Source organism: Tauraco erythrolophus, chromosome 4 (genome assembly GCF_009769465.1).
Source record: "Tauraco erythrolophus isolate bTauEry1 chromosome 4, bTauEry1.pri, whole genome shotgun sequence".
In the NCBI taxonomy this organism is placed as follows: Eukaryota; Metazoa; Chordata; class Aves; order Musophagiformes; family Musophagidae; genus Tauraco; species Tauraco erythrolophus.
In genome coordinates this window covers 7,311,463-7,327,086 of record NC_141468.1, presented here as the reverse complement: position 1 = coordinate 7,327,086, position 15,624 = coordinate 7,311,463, and the positions used below count along the sequence as shown (strand labels likewise).

Here is a 15,624-nt window from a genome sequence, read left to right as displayed (position 1 = left end):
TCACTGACATAAATCGGTGCCAGAAACGTTTCTTCATTGGTGCTGTTGCCAATTGCTGTCAGAGAGGCCAAGTTCTGAAAAGGTTCTCCACTGCTAAGTTGTCACTGCTCATATCTGAATATACTATGGTTTTTGCAAAATTTTTTTTCTTCAGAACACTTGGACAAGCATCTTAAAAATTGTAACGCAGCGTTCCATATGGGATAGTCAGTATATGAATCTGTCATTGTATTGTTTGGGAGTTGGGGGAGGGAATGTGGAATGCTCGGAGATTTTCTTTAGCGTGATGTCTTCTTTATATCTTTCAAGGTAGGTTAATACTAGAAGCACTCTAGATTGGAGTGTGAGTGTTGTCTTATCCGTTCTGTTCGGTAGATGCAGGAAATATGTGAGTCGAGCATATTTTCATCATCCAGGCTGAGTGAAACGTTATAAAGGTGAAAGTAGGGAGAGCAATTGGGAATTGAACTGGTGTTACTAATAAAAACCAAGTGATGGTTCTTTAGGAGGTGTCACGTGCAGTTGTGTCTCATCAGTTCTGCCTAGATATGAATTTAACGTGAAGCACATAAATATGTGAAAACTATTTTTGTTTTAAGAAATTAATTTAGCCTGAAGTAAAGAAGGCTTAGGTGGTTCGAATCGCCTCTTTCTGTCCTGTCTGGCCCTCTCTGATGCTGAACATGAGTCAGAAGGATGCCAGCTGCATTCTAGACTGTAGTAACAAGAGTTATCCAGCAGGTTGAGGAAGGTGAGTCTTCCCATCTGGTTGGTACTTATAAGACTACATCTGGTCACCACATCCAGTTCTGGATTCTCTGTTCCAAGAAAGGAACTGTAGCAAGTCCACTGGAGAGCCACCAAGATGATTAGGAGGCTGGAGCATGTGATATCTAAAGAGAGACTGAGAAGGCTGGGTTTCTTATCTGTAAAAGGAGGAAGTCTTATTACTGCCCACAGCCACCTAACAGGAGAGGATGAAGCTGGGTTCTTCTCAAAGCTGTACGGGGATAGGATGAGAAGAAACAGATGCAAGGTGGGATGTAGCAAATTCCAGGATGGTATTAGGAAAAGCTTTTTCACAGTGTGGTTATTCAGGTACTAGAAGAGGGGCCCAGAGGGGACTGTTGCATCTCCATCCTTGGAGATATTCAAAGCCTAGCTAGCCAAGACCCTGGTCTGATTGAACCTGCTTTGAGCAAGGGGTTGAACTAGGTGACTTCCACAGTTTCCTTCCAATCTGAATTATTCTGTGATTCTACTCTTTCTTATTCAATATATATTATCTTTTGTATCCTTAGCCAAATGAAACTAAAGCTTAGAGGGCCAGAAACCCCAAAGCTGCTAAAGCTCCTACAAGTCCCCAGAAAAACATTGGTCGAGTAGAAAGAGATACAAATTGGAACCTTTCATAACTCTTTTATGTTATGAAAGAGTTTCTCTTTTATGTTGTAGCCTTTCTGCTCTTCCTTCTGTTTGTTCCGCTGGCAGGGAGGTTGATGTGTCCGTCACGGTCAGCACAGCACGCTTTCGCAGCTGGTACTTGTGCTGCACGGAAGAGTGCTTGAGATGACTTGAGGTAATCTTGGGAGGAGTAAGAAGAGGGGAACAAGATGATGCCTTTTCACAATGAGGACAGTCAGGCACTGGAGCAGCTTGGCCAGAGAGGTTGTGCAGTCTCCTTCCTTGGCAGTTTTCAAGAGTGGAGCCTGGAACAATTTTGTCTGACATCATAGCTGACCGTGCTTTGAGCAGGTTGAACCACTTGAGGTCTCATCTAACCTGCGTTATCCTGTAATCCTAAGTAGGAGTAGTGGAAGGGGGAATGTTCTTAGGTGATGTGTAGAAAGGTCAGTGAGACGCAGGTGCATGCTGATGAGTCAAATATTTATTTACTGTTAAGCTGGGGGTACTTTGCTTACATCAGTCTTAGATTTTTTTTTTTTTTCCCGGATGGACTTCTGTTTGTGTTCCAAGATCTTGTATCCCTCAGGTGGTAGAAACTTCGCAGGCTTTTACTTCACAATTCATGCTGAAGACGACTTGGCAGTATAACACTGTAACAAAATGATTAGTTTTTACCTGTTAGGTTTATTCCTTAATTCAAAAAAGCTTCCCTTAAACCTGTGTTTTATTCTGATGAGTCAGGTGTTTGTGACTTATCTTACTTAGGAAAGAACTAGGTGAATACAGGTGGGCTGTGGAAGTGACTAATATATCAACAAGTTAAAAGCACTTATTTTCCTCTGGTTCTGCAGATTTGCCTGGGTAACACAATGCCAGCTGAGCGCAAAAAGCCAGCAAATATGGAAGAAAAAGAATCTCCGTTAAATAATAAAGAAAAAGAATTTAGTGAAAGGCGACCAGTGAGCACCAGAGAGAAGCCAAAAGAAGATGTCAAGGTTGGCATGAAGAGAGAGACTTTAAAGGTTCCTGAAGATAAAAAGAAAAAACTGGAAGAGGATAAAAGAAAAAAGGAAGACAAAGAGCGGAAGAAAAAAGAAGAGGATAAAGTAAAAGCAGAAGAAGAGCAAAAGAAGAAAGAAGAAGAAGAAAAAAGAAACTTGAAGAAGAGGAGAAAAAGAAACAAGAGGAGGAAGAGAAAAAGAAACAAGAAGAAGCAGCTGCTCAACTGAAGTAAGTTGTCCTTTAATGGTTTAATTGAGCCAAATGCTGTAGTCCTGGATTGTCACAATGTCATTATTGTGGGCAGAATTACAAAAGATGAACTGACTGACTTATAGTGAGTTGTATGTAGTGTTATAAATTTTACCTGGCTAGCTGAGTGTGCTTTGTGACTTCTGCTTAGTTTTTGAGTTTTCCTCTCTAACCTCTGTTACTTTAGTCTCTGGTACGGGTTTTTGATAGCGTTCTCCATGTGATGGCCGTGTAATGCACAACTGTGCTTGAATAAAGAAGCACAGTTTCTTTCAAGATGGAGAAGTGTTAATGTTGTAAGATTTCTAATATGGGCCCTGACAGGTCCACAGACCATAACAGGAGCAAATCTACTGAGAGGGATGGCTGTAACTTCTTTTAATCAGTCCTAGACAGTTGATAGCTGGATGACAAACACAGAATGTCATCTGGCAGTTTAATATCTGATATTACCAAGACAATGTTTATGTATGTTATCACGGGTACTACGGTGTCGAGGATAGCATCTTTAGACCAATAAAGCCGAGATTCCAGACACTCTTCTGTTTGAAATATGTTACTTTCTGAGACTGAGGCAATGTCATAGCTGAATTGTAGCTGGGACAAATGTACTGTGTAAAAATTTTCTGTGTAGTTTCAGTAGTCTGGGAATAAAACATTTCCCTTAACTGCGTGATCCAGTAACCTGTTGAAAAGTTGTTCTTTTCTGTAAGAACTTCATCTCTGTCTGGAGTATATGGAGTTTTATGTTTGTGTTTTCTAAGTCCATTGGGATTAGTATGTCCTGCATAGAAATATTTGAGGTATTCCATTTTTTAAGGAGTAGTGCTTGCCTTTTGCAACAAAAAATTAAACAGAGTAGTTTATGAAGCAGATGCTTTAGCCTTCTAGGATTAACTTGTTAAATACTTAAAAATAGAGTATTAAGGGGAAATTGTGTTCAGAACTACTGGTTTCCAAGTATGACCTTTTTTTTTTTTTTCAACTATTAACCTGAAGGTAAGGTTCTGTACTGAAAGTGACTAAATTTTATTTCTCTTAGAGAAAAGGAGGAAGCACATCAGCTCCATCAGGAGGCTTGGGAACGCCATCAGGCAAGGAAAGAGCTTCGCAGCAAAAACCAGAACGCACCAGACAATCGCCCCGAGGAAAACTTCTTCAGCAGACTGGATTCCAGTTTGAAGAAGAACACGGCTTTTGTTAAGAAGCTAAAAACCATTACAGAGCAACAAAGGGACTCCTTGTCCCATGACTTTAATAGCCTGAATTTAAGCAAATACATTGCAGAAGCAGTAGCTTCTATTGTGGAAGCCAAACTGAAAATATCAGACGTGAACTGCGCTGTGCACTTGTGCTCCCTCTTTCACCAGCGCTATGCGGATTTTGCTCCGTCGTTACTTCAGGCTTGGAAAAAACATTTTGAAGCAAGGAAAGAAGAGAAGACTCCCAACATTACCAAGTTAAGAACTGATCTGCGTTTCATTGCAGAATTGACAATAGTTGGGATTTTCACTGACAAGGAAGGTCTGTCTTTAATCTATGAGCAGCTTAAAAATATTATTAATGCTGATCGAGAATCCCACACTCATGTTTCTGTGGTTATCAGCTTTTGTCGGCACTGTGGAGACGACATTGCCGGTTTGGTACCAAGGAAAGTGAAAACTGTTGCAGAGAAGTTTAACTTGAGCTTTCCTCCTAGTGAGATAATTAGCCCAGAGAAACAACAGCCCTTCCAGAATTTGTTGAAGGAATACTTTACGTCTTTGACCAAACACCTGAAAAGGGACCACAGGGAGCTACAAAATATTGAAAGACAAAACAGGTGACATTTAAATGTTGCTTTTTATTTATGGAGAAAAAATAGTGTATGAAATGCCTAGATTTGTTCCAGTATTTGTAAAAAAAAGTCTGTCAGCAGTGTGTAGAAGATAAGTATATTCTGCAATATATCTAAAAAAAGTTCTAAATTTGCTCTGAATCCTTAAAAAGCAAAAACCAAACAGACTTTTTTGGATAACTTTAAAGAAGTTGGAGGTTGGCTTTTAAGTTTAATTCTCTTAACTCTGTTAATTTGGTGATGCTCCTTTAGCAGCTTCAGAGTAACACTTCTTTTCCAGCTGGTACTGTCCTTTTCCAGTTGGCAGAATCTGATTTCTCCCTTTCCACCCACACATATCTAACAAAGTGTATGCCACAATGGCTTTGGCTTGGTTACCTTTTTTAGTGTCCCAGTAAGGAGGAAGAATTAGGTTAGATTAACGAGGTATCCCTTGCACTTTAATGTAGGCAATTTTTTATATATTGAAATGTTGGAAGCTATAGATAATTTGATTCAAATCCTCTTAAATGTTTATATGAAATATTAATACTGAAAGGTAAGAATATACACACCTTTAGGATCTGAATAATTTGATTTCGACCATGACAGCATTGTTTAATAATTGTTTGCTTCTCTTCAAAGCATCCTGAGTTGTCATTATTGGAGCCAGCCTAAACCCAACTGCTGGTCTTAAAATGTGGTCATTCAAAACATGGTCATTCTTAAATCCTTTTGGAATCTTTCCAAGTAGATAGAAATGAACGTGTTACCGTGTGCGGGCACAGGTTTCAGTTCAAAGGCAAATGTATGCTGGAATACGTTAAAATGTGATGTTCTCAAACCAAGGCTTTAAAGTTGGATCCATTGTGCTGAGGGATGTTCTGTTGCAGTCCTGCCCAATCTCAGCCAAGTGGTGTATTTCACAGGACCATAAAGTGACTTCTGAACTACCATTCTACAAGTACCTTTTTACTTTTTTAAATTGAAATAGTATAATCTCTTATACTTTCATAATTGTAATTGGTTTGGGGCACAATAGTTCTGGCTGGGATTTCAATGACCGAGTGTTAAAAAGCCCCTATGATAGGAAGTTGAAGTGAAAAAAATTTCCAAGAGGTATGAAGAGTTTTAAGAAACCACGAAGAAGAAAGAAAAGTGATCTGGGAGGGGGAAACAGAGTTTAATATTTACTTGCATGACTGGATAAAATGTCTGGGCAGAGCCCTGAGCAGCCTGGTTGGATCTCCTCGCTGCACCTGCTTTGAGTCGGTCAGACTGGAGAGCTCTTTGTGCACCTTATCGTCTGCATGTCCCTGTGAACTGGAGTGCAAAGCTTTGTGAAGAACTATCATTTATTACTAGATTAAGAGAATTCTATTGTTTTTCTCTAGCTGAACTTTAAGGTGTTTATTTTAAGTGCTTAATGAAAGCCAGGGAATAAGTTTTGTTAAACAACACATCAGAAAGCTTTCCTACCTAGTTTTGTTTGCTTATAATATCTCTCTTAAAACAGAGAGGTTTTTGGCATTTGCATGCTATGGAAGTGCAAGGCATGAGGTCAGAGGCAGAAACTTGCCTGATAAGAAGTCTGTGAATACTGTAGACATCTTTCTAAACTATGGATTTGGGAAAGCGATTGTGTGGTTGTTTGGCTTTTGGTTGGTTTGTTGAGTTTGTTTTTTTTTTTAAAAAGAAGCAGTAATTCTGTTGGAAAAAAACAGTCCTCTGTGTGTTTGAAACCTGATCTGCTTCGCTGACAGCAACAGCTTTTATTCCCACTGTTATTCCAGAACCGGTTAAGTGAACAGGGAGTGAACTGTTCCCTCTCATGTATCAATGGTGTCGTATGTTTAGTTTATGATATTTTGTCAGGTAAATACCTGTTGAATTTATCTATGTCAGGAGAGTGACTGTGGGATAACTCGAGCCGTACAGACTGGTTGAGTTAATTGGAAGTTAATATGTTAACCAGTGTTACCTGCTGAATCATTCAGGTAGAGTTAAAGCGTTATTAGACACAAGGGTTTCTGCAGGAAACTACCTCAAGTTACGCTTTGACAAGAGAACCTGGTGGTTGTTCGGTTACACAGCTAAGGGCAGAGCAAAATCCGTGCAGGCTGTGTCCTTGGAAGGAAGCAACTTGATTCCCAAATTTTAGTGTCAGTTTTCAAAAGTGAGTGTTAGATATGGAATAAACTTCTTTTGTCTAAATTAAGGATGTTTTTAAGACCTGATGAAGCTGCTCTGTGGCACTTTGTGAAATTCTGTAGAGACGTTAAGATAAATACTGTATGCTGTACTTTTAATTGTATTCAAAAACAAATTGTGCTTTTTAAAGTTTGCTTGGTGTGCTTTAGCTTGCTTAAATTTGTTAACACTTGTCCTGTGCGAGCTGAAACTGGGAACTGAAACTCTTTTACTGTTGTTACAGCACTTAGCTTTTTTTGTTTTTTAGTAATAGCGCGCAGCTTCAGTGCTTAAAATGCATACCTAATGGATAGCTGTCTCCATGAAAAGGCTGTGAATTGGCACTTAACATGTTTCCTGGTTCCAAATTGAACTGCTATACTTTAGAAATTGTCGTTGGCTATTTAATTTATTAATTTTTCTTGCTGTACTTTGCAGGGGCAGGTAATACATGTTATATAGGCATGTTTTTGTAAAAGGGACAAGAAACAGAACTTTTACTAACATTACTGCTTCTTGCCTTCCAGCAAGACATCTGTGTGAAGTTTTGGTTCTGAGCAGGTATAAGAGATTTTATTGCTTGCCCTGCGAATGTGTTGAGTACAAATGACTTTTTTTTTACAATTCACCTGGAACTGGAAAAAGACAAGATTGATATTCCTCAACTTACTTAGCCTAAACTGTTTTAGAATTTTTATGCCCTAAAACGTTACGGTCTTCTGGCAAGAACGTGATTGTAGCCTGATGATAATGTAATGATCCAACCTGCCTTAGGAATTACGGCATTTGCACTTTCAGACTTTGTCTTCCGATGCTTCCATCTCGGTGCAGGGTGCATTGTCAGTGGTTACAGCTAGTTAGTCCGATGTTACTGGCATTATTTCAGCTACGGTAAAACATGGGAAGCTTGCTGGGCAAGCTCATTCTGTCAGCTTCCCTTGGAATGTCCATGTTTGATCTGAGCCCACTTGTACCTTTGCTGTAGTAGGGCCCCAAAGAGCCCAGCCAGCCTGAAGTGTCCCTTACTGGTAAAGAACTGACTGTACCTTGTCTGTGTAAGAACTGTTCGTGCAGGGTGGATCATGCCACAGATGAGGAAAATGCGCTTCCCGGGAGCCCTCGTTGAGGACAAACTAGAGCATTGCTAATGAGCAACCAGTTTATTCTTAGTTAACCCAAAATCAAGGATGACAGTCTTTCATCAGTCGTTGTCTTTGTACTAGCAGAGATTACGTTCTTCTGTGTATTTGATACAAACTAGTGAAGGTTCTTGATAATTTTTTGTTTAAAATCCAAGATGACCTAAATTGTAGTTTGTTGAGAAAATTGAGTTGCACTGTTCTGCATGTCATCCTGAAATGGCTTTACTGTGCACTAGGAATTCGTGATTAGATCCCTTCAAACGCAGGTTGCTTTTGACAATAGATTTCAATTTTTAAAATGAGAATTTAAAAGAAATATGGTTAGTTTTGTAAGAGAAAACAAAGAGCAAGTGAAAAAACCAAATGTAACTGCTCTTAGTTTGGGCTGATAGCCATGAAATAACTTGGTTTGGAGAATTAATGGGCTGGTTTTAAGGAGCAACTTTTTTTGAGCCTCCTGGCGATGATTGCCCATTTAATCTTTTGAACAACGTAGAAATGTATTGTTACAGATGCAAAGCAACTTCATGTAAGTTGAATATTTTAATCTACTACAAAAGTATTTTCATAGTTCAGGACTGTTACAGGATAACCATGGCAAAAAATAAGTCACCCTTTCTCTTTGGACACTGAAGTTCGAGTTTCTGTGACGGTACTATCCTCACTGATATTGAAGTTGGTAATTCAGTATGGTTGTTTAGAAAAAAATAACATTGCTGAAATTTTTGCTATTGCCATCTAAACCAGAATTCTCACAGTTCCATCGAAGGGAGAAGGCTAGCTTTGCTCACAGAAATTGGTAGTGGTTCAGCATAGCTCAAATATATTTTAAGAAGAAGGGTCGTCTTACTGTAACTTTGATTTTCGTAGGCGCATTCTTCACTCCAAGGGCGAGCTGAGTGAAGATCGACACAAGCAATATGAGGAATTTGCGATGTCGTATCAGAAGCTGTTGGCAAATTCTCAATCTCTAGCTGATCTTTTGGATGAAAATATGCCTGACCTTCCCCAAGAGAAACCAACACCTGAGGGTAGGCCACCTTCTAAAGGGCATAAACAGGGTGCTGGGCTTGGCTTGGATGTGGTGGGAAAGCTGACCAAACCCTCTCAGTGGTGTGTTCTTTCCATTGATTTCTTTTTGTTTAGGCTTTCCTCCTTAAGGTTATTAACAAATTAGTAATGTATGTTTATTTATTAAAATAATGAAACCTAACATGTAACCATAACTGTTATATATGCTGTGTATTTACAGAAACCTAAGTAATATTTCTTGAGATTTGTTTCGAGTAATGTAGGAATAATTGGAAAATTAAAAATGTTTTTAATCCTTTCCATTTAATGTAGTGCATTTCTTAACACTAGAAGAACTGTTTATGTTAGAATTCTAAAATCTGATATTGTTCAAAAATGGGTTTAAAGTATATTTTGGGTCATGATGTTAGAGCAGGAACATATTGTTAAGCCAGATAAGTCACCGGGTGGCCCTCTGACCTCCTGAGAAGTACAATGTTGAACTGGCAGAGCTCTTCAGTGCCTTAATGAATCTCAAATTTTAGATTTAGAGATGATGTTGAAATCACGAGTGTACCTTTTGTCTGGAGTTATTCTAAGCTTAAAAACCCCTGTATTTCTTGAATGCCCCTAAATTTAAAACTACTCTTTAAACTTCTGTTCTTAAAATACAATGGGATACGGTTTGTCATAGTCAAAGCAATGGCTTTTTATGCTACCATGGTTCAAGTCTGTCACAGCTTTTCTTTCTGATAGCACATAATGTGCTGTTTGATTTTACTTGATTTGGCTTTCACACTGATAACTGTGTTTTGTATCAATGTCAAATTTACGATTCCAAAATAATTTATTGCTATATCTAATATTAAGATCGGATTGTTAAAAGTGCTTTAAAGTAGACGTTGCAATATTTAAGTGAAAACGATGGTGGTAATAGATAGGTTAACATGTTTCTAAATATTTTTTTTTTAGTCTTTAAAGGTGCCTCAAATTTGTGTGAATACTTTTCTTATGGTTTCACTGTTTTTGCAGAACACGGACCTGGTATTGATATTTTCACACCAGGAAAGCCTGGAGAATATGACCTGGAGGGTGGTATCTGGGAAGATGAAGACGCTAGAAACTTCTATGAGAATCTCATCGACTTAAAGGCTTTTGTGCCAGCAATTTTGTTTAAAGATAATGAAAAATGTTCCCAGAACAAGGATTCCGGCAAAGATGAATCAAGAGGTAGAATGCTTAGATGAGTATTTTTTTTTAACATGTCTTGTCCAACAGGTATGCAAATTTGATGGAAGTCATGAGTCTCTAATGAAATAATTTGTGATGATCAGGACAGTATACCACTTTGGGTGTTTTTTTAGGGAAGAAACTGTGTGGATAGGATTATATCTGGGTATGATATTTAAAGAAGAGAAAAAAGTAAATGCATTTTAATATTTACAGAATCTTAAATTTAACATAATGGGAGATGAACCAATGTGAGTCAATGTTAACTTTTCCGTGAGAAACCTAAAAATTTACCTTCTTTGAAAGATGTTAGTGTTCATTCTGTTTTTTCCACTAAACTGTTTATGGTAGCTAACTGTCTCAGTATAAAATTCCAAAGGATGGAAAGGCCTGGATGGTTCCTGGCTTCTGACACAGCTCTAGGTTCACAACCAGGCATTAGTAGACATTAGTTGTGGTGGGGTAAAAACGACTTTCACTGCCACTGGCTCCAAGTGGAACAGAAGGTTCATGTTTGGATAAGAGCAGTGTTTTGGCACTGAGGAAACGCCAGAAAAGACGTAGGCTACATGATTTTCTAATATACATGCAGTAGGTCAGTGCTGAGTGTTAATGAAATTTCAGCTTTGTAGCTCATGGCCTTCTTCCTGATTTCCAAATTCTGAGATGTCCCTGTGAGGATATTTAGGTGTTGGAGCAGCTTGCCCAGGGAGTCTGGAATTTCTGCTTTAAGAGATTTTTCAGGACAACTGGAAAAAGCCCTTGAGAAATCTGATCTGAATACAGTGCTCATCCACTTTGAACAGAAGGTTGAACTAGAGACCTCACCAAGGTCCATTCCAGACTAAATTAGTCTGTGATTCTGAACAGATTGCTTGCTTCGGGAGTCTACTATTTCCATATGATGTGTACACTATTTAGTTGTTACATTTTTGTTTGAAAAATGTAAGTATTTTACTAAGGTTATTTACCTTGGAACTTTTTTTAATGAAGCATAGTCTGCAATGGAGGCTTGGAGGAGGCCTAAAAGCATAGTAAAATGTTGTACGTAGTAATCTCTTGGAAAAATGCTGTATGCTGGACCAGTGTTGTTGTGCAAGAAAAATAGAAGCTATTCCTTTCTGAATCTTCATTTAGAGATTCATAGATTATTGGTTTTCAAGGAAAATACAAATTTTATTTGACCTTCTACATAGCACATTATTTCTTCAGTATCTTCCTCCTGTTGTGCTTTTTGTTTGTGTGGTTTTTTTCTTGGTCTGTGTGGAACACTTTGTTTACTTTGCTTTGTCAATTTTGTTATGAGTCGAGCTATGAAGAATATGCAGTGCAAACATTAAATGAGAATTTGTACCTTCGAATCTGGCTCTTTTTGAATAATGTTTGTGGTATTTATTTACTGGGGTTTTGGAGGATGCTTTTTTTTTTTGTCTGACCTTCCCAGAATGCACGTCTCTTGTTTGCTTGCCCTCTCCATGTGATGGCCTGGCAATCCGTTTTAAGCACTTTTGCTACATTTCTGAATGTTTTGTGCCATTTGAATGTATACATGTCATCCAATGAAGATGTACCCGGTATAGTTCATAACAAACTAAACCACTAAAAACTGTTGGCAATCCTTAACAGACCCCAATGTAGAGAAATGTTTGCATTTTCAGGCATATTGGTAAAGCTGAATGATGGATATCAAACCACTGAGACCTACCATGAGACAGTATAGTCTCAAGAAGTAGATGTTCTTTTCCCCATTTCCTTTTAATGAGACAAAGACACTAGAGAGACATAGATTTAGCAACGTGAGTCTTCCTGTATTCTAATCATGGCTGAGTGTATTTAATAGTTTAATATTTCTACTTAACTTCTAAACAGATTCAAAAGATGCCAAAGATAATAAAGAAGGACCTGGAAGTGAGGATTTGGAGTTGGAGCTGGAGAACTTGGACATTAATGATGATCCCCTGGAGTTAGACTGTGGAGATGAGGCAGAAGATCTTACAAAAAAGCTTCTTGATGAGCAAGGTAAGAAGGATTGGTTTTAGGAAGTCTTTGTTGTTTCCTGATTGTTGGGTTTTGGGTTTTTTTGAGCTTGGTGGTTTTCAGTCAGTAGATACAGTGACTTCAGGGAGAACTATTTATGAAACTTCAGTAGGTAGAAACTGTTAGGGTTGTGGTAAAAAATGCATTCATAACGAGACGTTCAAATACAAGTAAAAAGTATTATATAGGGGTTCATGTAGTGAAAGTTACTGATTCCTTCATGCAGCTTTTAAAAATAATCAAATACGAATGCAGTTGTCTGAAAAGTGACTAGAAAGAAGTATGTAGACTTCAGTGCATAAATGATTTTCTCATCAAATGTGCTTAGGGTGCTAATAAAGTATTTTCTGTTTTTAACTTCTCTTGAAATCCAAGACTCAGCTCTGCCTTTCTGTCTTGTTAATCATTAAAGACTCTTATTTTCATGTTATGACTATACATAGCAGAATTTAAGAATTCTAGCCTCTAAATATGCATAAAGGGCTACAAATGGCAACTGTGAAAATCTAGCTGTGTTAATTTTACTAGGGGAAACAGCAGCAAAATGTTTCTTAATAATTTTTCTTATGAATTACAAGTTTTTCTGTCAGTGTTACTGAGTAGTGGGAAAAGCAACATCTGGTGTTCAGAGCCAAATTTGTAGAGGAGCAAGTGAGGTGTTTTCTTTGAGCCTGGTTTGTAAGACACATCAGTGTTCTGCTTTGAGTTTCCAAGGACCAATGCAGATTATTTTCTTTCATTTCTGAAGCTGAAAACTTGTTCTGTGTCTAGAATTTGGAAAAAACAAATCAAAAAACAACATCTGGCGTTCACTGGCTAGAGATTCTGTGGCTTAAAAGTGGAAGTCCTACCTGCTCTAGTGAATTTATAATCTAATCATCCTCTTGCTTGAACCTATCTTGGACTTTAAAAGCTCAAAGTGAAAGGCAAAACTTCAAGCTGTGGAGTTGGCATCAAAGCAAAGGAGCTCAGCCCTGGCAAAGACTGTGTACTGATGTTGGAAGCGTAGGTTCATCCAGCCAAGCTGATGCATGGATCTCTGGGTTTGGGTGTTGAGTCCCTCGAGGAACCCCTCATCTGGCAACAGAGATGGGTTAGGGCATAGGGGTCTTCAAATTGGGTGACTCTCTTGTGTACCTGAAGTTCGTTGAGCTGAAATTAATCTTGGAACTATGCTGGTCTGTGACACCTCACAAATTCAAAGAAATTAGCTCTGGAATCAGACTGTTTCAGACTCCCTCTGAAAGGAAAGCTGTCAGGATAATTCTGTATAGTACTACCTTAGGTTTTTCCTTTCTTTAGACAGATTGGAAAAAGCCATACTTTGTTTGGAATAAATTTTCCCTTCCATTTGTATTCTTAAATTTGAGTAGTCATCAACTCGTTAAGCTGGTTAAGATGTTAAGTGCAGGACGTTCACCTTGAGTGAGCTGTTATCCTCCAGTCAGAGATGTCAAACAAAACAGTGAAGAGCTTGGTTCCAGCTGTCTGGAAGGGAGGTACGTAGAGATGTTCTCTTGAAACAAAAGTCAGAAAGAGCAGTTCATTCCAGATTGGTCATGGCCTGCTGAATAGGCCAAAAATACCTTGTCAATAGGCATCTAAAGGAACGCAGATATTTCCATCTTGTCTTTTTTTGAAGGGATTCTTGACTTAATAGGAGGATGAAGATTGTTCCAAATATAAAGACAAAGCCAAATAACACGAGAGTGAGATCCTGTAGAAGTGAGGAAGGACATGAGGTCAGAACTAGAAGGAGGTGCATTCTCTGTATAGTTCCAGCTCATTGGGAGGCAGTGCCAGTTTGTGAATGTACCATGGCACAGAAAGGATGGATGATCGTGCTTTTGATTGTAAAAGGAATGTGATGCATGTTTTGTCATAGTCTAAAATATTAACAATCGATACTAGTTTCTGTTTTTAAACTAGCTATTGACTGAGCATTAAACATACTTCCATCCGAAAAGTTAATCTAAAATATGTCAGAATGTTGTTTTTTTTATCTTTAAACAGCCAACCCTTAAAGAAATCTTTACTTTCTACCTTGTGAAGGTAATGTCATTTGGCTCACAACACAGGCTTTTAGTGGAGACCTATTACTTCATGATTGTCTTTTCTCGTTCGTTTATTTTTTGTGAAGCATGTAGAAACTTGGTGTCTTTGGGAGTTCTGTGCCTTTGTCAAATTTATTTGATACTTACAAGTAGCTTCATAAATTAATGATGGAAATGAAAATAGATATGATCGCCAAATCCTTGTTCTGCTAGAAAACTAGGCTATAAGTTGGCAGTGTTAGTTTACTTGAAACATGTAGAGAAACACAGTGATTTTTTCAGAGGGGAGGGTGGGGCGTGTGTGTGTAATTCTGAACACCCCTAGTTCGTAGCACCAGATACACAGAATTAACAAAAATCTGAATTTAGATTTTGTTTTACGTTCTTTATTTCCATCTAGGTAAGTTTTTCCCAGCCTTTCTCTTAAGTAAAATTCACTTAGGTTCGAAATGAGGAAAATTAGGTGTCTTTAAGCTACAAAAATATAGCTTTAACTTTTTTAAGTTTAAATTTTTGTGCATTGGTACATCAGGTAAGTTAGTAATATTTTGTACAAAGTCAGCAAAAAATGAAACTACTGTATTGTGACGTTATTAAAAACGTAAACCAGAGTATTCCTAGATTGAGATGGGCCTTTAATGTAAAAAGAGAGAATGCGTGAGGTATAGCAGGGTCTTAGATCATAGAATCATAGAGTAGTTTGGGTTGGAAGAGACCTTTAAAGCTCATCTAGTCCCATGCCACTGCAATGAGCAGGGACATGTTCAACTGGATCAGGTTGCTCAGAGCCCCGTCCAGCCTGATGTAAGGTCCCAGATGAAAAGTAACTTTAGTTATCGTGATAATCTGGGGGTGTGGATTTCATTGGCAGAGGGAAGAAGTAAATTATGCAGGGGGAAATAGGATAGAGTAGACAGTCCAGTCAGGCAGTGGGTACTGCATATCTCTTGTTACGTCTCCATCTCCTTCTGGTGGTTAGGCTATCACTTCTCCTTAGTCTTTTCTCCCCCATCTCCCAAATATGAGGGAGACAAAGCCGTTTTCCAAAGTGTTATGTGTTTCTTAAAGCAGGTCTGTCCTGCTGTAGCATCTTTCACAGCATTTCAGTGCCCGTTTCTGCCCTTTTTTCCCTAAAGGTTAGAGTCTATAGTCAGCTGAGTTTAAGAGAAGACATGTAAAAGGAAAGTCAATACTGTTAGTTGAAGATGTTTGTTTACCAGGAATTCAGCTAATTTATTTTGTTTCTCTATTGTGCTAACTTTGAGTGAATCTTAATTTTCTTATTTTCAATATGCTCAGGGAAGAGAGAGGGAGCAGATAGCACCGGAGCTGAAAATAGTGGCGGAAAACATGCTGAAAGAAGTGAGTTTTGAGGTTATTTTTAAAAGAGAAGATAAAATGTAAAAAATAAAGCTGTATGAATGGAGACAAAGATGTTAAGTAAGGAATGACAAAGGTGGAGGCCATCAAGGATACTGGGAGCAGG

At 38.3% G+C, this 15,624-nt stretch overlaps 1 protein-coding gene across 1 annotated transcript in view; it reads left to right on the top strand.

Moving 5' to 3' along the window:
- Nucleotides 1-15,624, top strand: part of UPF2 (UPF2 regulator of nonsense mediated mRNA decay) — a 69,793-nt gene that overhangs the window by 4,513 nt on the left and 49,656 nt on the right. Inside the window, 6 exon segments of the mRNA XM_086610119.1 lie at nucleotides 2,259-2,550; nucleotides 2,553-2,637; nucleotides 3,701-4,480; nucleotides 8,677-8,837; nucleotides 9,850-10,047; nucleotides 11,917-12,066. Coding sequence (XP_086466245.1) covers nucleotides 2,277-2,550; nucleotides 2,553-2,637; nucleotides 3,701-4,480; nucleotides 8,677-8,837; nucleotides 9,850-10,047; nucleotides 11,917-12,066 — 1,648 coding nt within the window. The 5' untranslated portion in view covers nucleotides 2,259-2,276.